The sequence below is a fragment of the Xiphias gladius genome, unplaced genomic scaffold (genome assembly GCF_016859285.1).
Source record: "Xiphias gladius isolate SHS-SW01 ecotype Sanya breed wild unplaced genomic scaffold, ASM1685928v1 HiC_scaffold_592, whole genome shotgun sequence".
In the NCBI taxonomy this organism is placed as follows: Eukaryota; Metazoa; Chordata; class Actinopteri; order Istiophoriformes; family Xiphiidae; genus Xiphias; species Xiphias gladius.
The window spans coordinates 1-7,000 of NW_024402291.1; the positions used below are offsets into that span (position 1 = coordinate 1).

Genomic DNA, 7,000 nt, shown 5'->3' on the forward strand with positions numbered 1-7,000 from the left:
GGTTGGCCCACAAAATTAGTGGTCAGTTGGTTTGCATGAACAGGATGGCTTGAGATGGAGTCAATCTCCCAGCCTGAATTATTGTTTCCATCCACCCCTGATACTATCGCTTCAATATCACATTTTCTGCAAATTACCACTTTTTTGTTACTATTTCCTATGCTATTGTTATCACTGTACTGCACTTGGTCACTTTACATTTTTTTGCAGCACCCGCCATAGTATTATAATTAGTTAGTCCCATAACTCTTTTTAGTCACTATGTATTGTACTTACTTAATGTTTAGAACTTATGTTTAGAGTTTGATACTGCAAGAGTGAGTGGGGAGTAGGTATTCCAATGTACGAGCTGTTGTTTTTTCACATGGCCATTAAGATTGTTGAATCTTGAATCTACTACCACTGCTGCTAGTAAAAGTTACATCAGACTACTGATGTTTGTTTGGATTACCTTTATTACGGTAATGTTAAAAACACAAATGTATCTATGAAAAATTAAATCAAACTTTATTCAAACTTTACACAGAATACGAACAGAAAATCAAAAACACAAAGCGCTTGTTTACATGCGACATGTGTCGTGAAACGCCTCCAGGGTCCTAAAGTCCCTCCATGTTGGAGGAAGTCCATCCTGCAGGAAACGACCACAGCGCTGACAGGAAGACTGGAAGAGTTTAATGTAGCTCCGCAACCAGGTCTGCAGGTGAGAAAAACAGGTAGAGAGACGGGTAGAGAGACAGACAGGTAGAGACGGGTAGAGGGACAGACAGGTGAGACAGACAGGTGAGAAATACAGACGGACAGGCAGGTGAGACAGACAGGTGAGACAGACAGGTGAGACAGACAGGTGAGACAGACAGGTGAGACAGACAGGTGAGACAGACAGGTGAGACAGACAGGTGAGACAGACAGGTGAGACAGACAGGTGAGACAGACAGGTGAGACAGACAGGTGAGACAGACAGGTGAGACAGACAGGTGAGACAGACAGGTGAGACAGACAGGTGAGACAGACAGGTGAGACAGACAGGTGAGACAGACAGGTGAGACAGACAGGTGAGACAGACAGGTGAGACAGACAGGTGAGACAGACAGGTGAGACAGACAGGTGAGACAGACAGGTGAGACAGACAGGTGAGACAGACAGGTGAGACAGACAGGTGAGACAGACAGGTGAGACAGACAGGTGAGACAGACAGGTGAGACAGACAGGTGAGACAGACAGGTGAGACAGACAGGTGAGACAGACAGGTGAGACAGACAGGTGAGACAGACAGGTGAGACAGACAGGTGAGACAGACAGGTGAGACAGACAGGTGAGACAGACAGGTGAGACAGACAGGTGAGACAGACAGGTGAGACAGACAGGTGAGACAGACAGGTGAGACAGACAGGTGAGACAGACAGGTGAGACAGACAGGTGAGACAGACAGGTGAGACAGACAGGTGAGACAGACAGGTGAGACAGACAGGTGAGACAGACAGGTGAGACAGACAGGTGAGACAGACAGGTGAGACAGACAGGTGAGACAGACAGGTGAGACAGACAGGTGAGACAGACAGGTGAGACAGACAGGTGAGACAGACAGGTGAGACAGACAGGTGAGACAGACAGGTGAGACAGACAGGTGAGACAGACAGGTGAGACAGACAGGTGAGACAGACAGGTGAGACAGACAGGTGAGACAGACAGGTGAGACAGACAGGTGAGACAGACAGGTGAGACAGACAGGTGAGACAGACAGGTGAGACAGACAGGTGAGACAGACAGGTGAGACAGACAGGTGAGACAGACAGGTGAGACAGACAGGTGAGACAGACAGGTGAGACAGACAGGTGAGACAGACAGGTGAGACAGACAGGTGAGACAGACAGGTGAGACAGACAGGTGAGACAGACAGGTGAGACAGACAGGTGAGACAGACAGGTGAGACAGACAGGTGAGACAGACAGGTGAGACAGACAGGTGAGACAGACAGGTGAGACAGACAGGTGAGACAGACAGGTGAGACAGACAGGTGAGACAGACAGGTGAGACAGACAGGTGAGACAGACAGGTGAGACAGACAGGTGAGACAGACAGGTGAGACAGACAGGTGAGACAGACAGGTGAGACAGACAGGTGAGACAGACAGGTGAGACAGACAGGTGAGACAGACAGGTGAGACAGACAGGTGAGACAGACAGGTGAGACAGACAGGTGAGACAGACAGGTGAGACAGACAGGTGAGACAGACAGGTGAGACAGACAGGTGAGACAGACAGGTGAGACAGACAGGTGAGACAGACAGGTGAGACAGACAGGTGAGACAGACAGGTGAGACAGACAGGTGAGACAGACAGGTGAGACAGACAGGTGAGACAGACAGGTGAGACAGACAGGTGAGACAGACAGGTGAGACAGACAGGTGAGACAGACAGGTGAGACAGACAGGTGAGACAGACAGGTGAGACAGACAGGTGAGACAGACAGGTGAGACAGACAGGTGAGACAGACAGGTGAGACAGACAGGTGAGACAGACAGGTGAGACAGACAGGTGAGACAGACAGGTGAGACAGACAGGTGAGACAGACAGGTGAGACAGACAGGTGAGACAGACAGGTGAGACAGACAGGTGAGACAGACAGGTGAGACAGACAGGTGAGACAGACAGGTGAGACAGACAGGTGAGACAGACAGGTGAGACAGACAGGTGAGACAGACAGGTGAGACAGACAGGTGAGACAGACAGGTGAGACAGACAGGTGAGACAGACAGGTGAGACAGACAGGTGAGACAGACAGGTGAGACAGACAGGTGAGACAGACAGGTGAGACAGACAGGTGAGACAGACAGGTGAGACAGACAGGTGAGACAGACAGGTGAGACAGACAGGTGAGACAGACAGGTGAGACAGACAGGTGAGACAGACAGGTGAGACAGACAGGTGAGACAGACAGGTGAGACAGACAGGTGAGACAGACAGGTGAGACAGACAGGTGAGACAGACAGGTGAGACAGACAGGTGAGACAGACAGGTGAGACAGACAGGTGAGACAGACAGGTGAGACAGACAGGTGAGACAGACAGGTGAGACAGACAGGTGAGACAGACAGGTGAGACAGACAGGTGAGACAGACAGGTGAGACAGACAGGTGAGACAGACAGGTGAGACAGACAGGTGAGACAGACAGGTGAGACAGACAGGTGAGACAGACAGGTGAGACAGACAGGTGAGACAGACAGGTGAGACAGACAGGTGAGACAGACAGGTGAGACAGACAGGTGAGACAGACAGGTGAGACAGACAGGTGAGACAGACAGGTGAGACAGACAGGTGAGACAGACAGGTGAGACAGACAGGTGAGACAGACAGGTGAGACAGACAGGTGAGACAGACAGGTGAGAAAACTAGTTTTAAAAGAGTGAGATAAGGGGCTCTAATGTCAGATTTACCTCAGTTTAAACCCAGTGATCTTATCTACCAGTCCAGGTCTTTATCTACCTGGGCGGGCTGCCCAAGTAGAGCCTAAAGTCCTAGTTGAAATTATTGACATCCCTGAATTTTAAGTACAGAATTGAGAATATCCTCAGAAATAATGCAAATTAACCAATTTTTTATAATCAGAATATTTAATAAAATGTCCATAGTTACTGAACAACACCAAAAATGCTTTCATATAGTGAAATAAAAAAATAAACATAAAATGTGCTTGACACAATTATTGGCACCTTATTGATGAATTGAAATTAGTTTCTCAAACAAAATAAAAAACAAATGAGACTCACCTGGTCTTAATTATCAGTGTTCTCATGATCTGAATTACCCAATGAATGAAGGTTTTACTGCATAAAAAGGGGCATCATGTCTGAGAGTCTGTAAAGGTTGATGTGGATTGTGGAAAAACACTGCGCAAGACATCTAAAGAGTTTCAGGCTGACTTGGAGTAATCTGGAATGGTGGTTTCAGCCCGCACCATACACCACACACTTAACCTAGTAGGGCTCTACAGGCGAAGGCCAAGGACGACACCACTATTGAAAAAAAGGCACAAAAAAGCAAAACTAATGTTTGCAAAAACTTTCATGGATAAGCTACAGTCTTTCTGGGAGAACGTTCTTGGAACAGATGAAACTCTCTTGCTCTTTGGGAATGCAGTCTATCAGTTTGTCTACAGTCGCTAAAATGAAGCCGGAAAGGATATGAACACCCTACCCAAAGTAAAACATGGTGGAGGTTCTACAATGCTGTGGGGCTGCTTTGCTGCCTCTGGTACTGAAGACATTGAATGTATGGAAGCATTTTAGAGCGAAATGCATTACCCAGTGTTGGAAAACTAGGTTTGAGGCGAAGGTCTTGGGTCTTTCAGCAGGACAACGACCCAAAGCACAGATCCAGCAGCACAAAAGATTGGTTGAAAAGGAAAAGATGGACTGTTTTAAACTGGCCAGCAATGAGTCCTCAACTTAATCCCACTGAAAACCTTTGGAGAAGAACTGAAATCTGCCATTGCAAAAAGGACTCCTGCAAACTTAAAAGAGCTTGAACATTTAGCAATTAAGAAGCAGCAGAAACTACCAGCAGACAGGTGCAAGAAGCTTCTAGATGGCTACAAGAAATGTTTAGAGGCTGTCGTTGTTGCCAAAGGTTTGCAACAAAATATTAGTGAAGGGTGCCAATAATTGTATGTGTGGTATATTCTGTGTTTGTATTATTTCGTTATTATGCAAATTTTGTTTTTTTCTTTTCTTTTGTTCAGTATTATTGTACATTTTATTAAAATATTTTGATTATACAAAATTGGTTAATTAGCATTTATTTTTCAGGATATTCTACACTCTGTATTTAAAATTCAGGGGTGCTTTGGACCGTTTCTTCCTCTCCACCATAACTCCATCTTGTTGCAAGTTTCTAGCAGCATAGATGCATGAGTTTGGCATCATTGTTTTGCAATGCGCAACATTCAGAAAAAACTTGCTAGCATTGATACAAGGAATTGATAAACTCAGAGGCATATGATTACGATTGCTCTGACAATTTGGAACCGTTTCTCAATTCCCACCCCCAGGAGAGAGACACACCTGTTACCTCCTGAAACACAATTGTACGGTGTGTATTATACTTTGTGTTAGCGTTTAGGTACCAGCAGTACAGCTGACGTCCCGTTGGGTCTGAACAGCTCGATGGTCATGTCAGGAAACATCCTGCCAATCCGAGAGATTACATCATCCACATACCTGTACACAGAGGAACACAGTGTGACAGTATTGTGAAGAGGGGACTGCAATATTTTACACTCACATTCAGTTTCAGATTTTCAGAAAGTGTAAACTGAATACACACCGTATAGAGAGCAGTAGTACTTAAATTGCAGTACATGGGTCAGAGTTAAGGTTCAGCTACAACACACTGACATTATAATATCAGACTGTGTATAAACAAACTAATCTGCAGTGAATCATTAATAAATGTTTATTGTTCCATTAATTTTAAAGTATTCACTTTTTCTGCTTTAAAACTCCTGTCTTAAATTCAGAGGCCTGTCTATCATTTTGTTCACAGCACATCTTATGATCTGCCAACTGATTGTCTGTAGTACTGCCGTATTATAGTAGCATATATGTACTATTGCACTATTAAATGGATATATGCGCACTACTAGTATTATAATAATATATACAGTATGTAGTACTGCAGCTTCATATCAGCATATACCTCCTGTATTTATGCTATATTATATGATATACAGTATGCAGTACTGCAGTACTCACTGAGGGGGTAGTACCAGAGTACTGGGTTGGACTTTGGGTCGTCGCTTGGCTGAAGCTCCCATCTGATTGGCTGATCGTTTGAGTGATTGTTGATTCAACAAACTGGAGGCCAGACCAGCGTGGTACTGCAACTACACACAAATACACACATGCAAGTATACATAAATATATACAAAACAAAGATATAAATATATACATACATATATACACATATATACACATATATATATATATATATACATATATACACATATATATATATATATATATATATATACGCATATATACATACATAAACATATATATATAAACATATTATATATATAAACATATTATATATATAAACATATATACATATATATATATAAACACACATATATATAAACACACATATATATAAACACACATATATATATATATAAACACACATATATATATATAAACACACATATATATATATAAACATACATATATATATATACATATATATATAAACATACATATATATATATACATATATATATAAACATACATATATATATAAACATACATATATATATATACATATATATATAAACATACATATATATATAAACATATATATATAAACATACATATATATATATATAAACATATATATATATATAAACACACATATATATATAAACACACATATATATATATAAACATACATATTTATATAAACACATATATATATATATATATACATATATATACACACATATATATATATATACATATATATATATATACACATATATATATATATATATACACATATATATATATAAACATATATATATATACATATATATATAAACACATATATAAATATACATATATATATATATATATATATAAACATACATATATATATATACATATATATATATATATATATATATATATATATATATATATATATATATATATATATATATATATACATATATATATATATATATATATATATATATATATATATACATATATATATATAAATATATATATATATATATATATATATATATATATATATATATATATATATATAAACATATATATAAACATATATATATATATATAAACATATATATAAACATATAAATATATATATAAACATATATATAAACATATATATATATATATAAACATATATATAAACATATATATATATATATATAAATATATATATATATATATATATATATATACATAAAAATATAA

At 39.6% G+C, this 7,000-nt stretch overlaps 1 protein-coding gene across 1 annotated transcript; it reads right to left on the bottom strand.

The window, feature by feature from the left end:
• Positions 1-486: 486 nt before the first annotated feature.
• On the bottom strand, positions 487-5,883 carry LOC120787758 (mediator of RNA polymerase II transcription subunit 27-like; the record flags this gene model as incomplete). Its single annotated transcript, XM_040123345.1, has 3 exons — positions 487-769; positions 5,125-5,218; positions 5,753-5,883. Coding segments are annotated over 3 exons (432 nt in total), but the record flags the coding sequence as incomplete, so codon positions are not given.
• Positions 5,884-7,000: the final 1,117 nt, after the last annotated feature.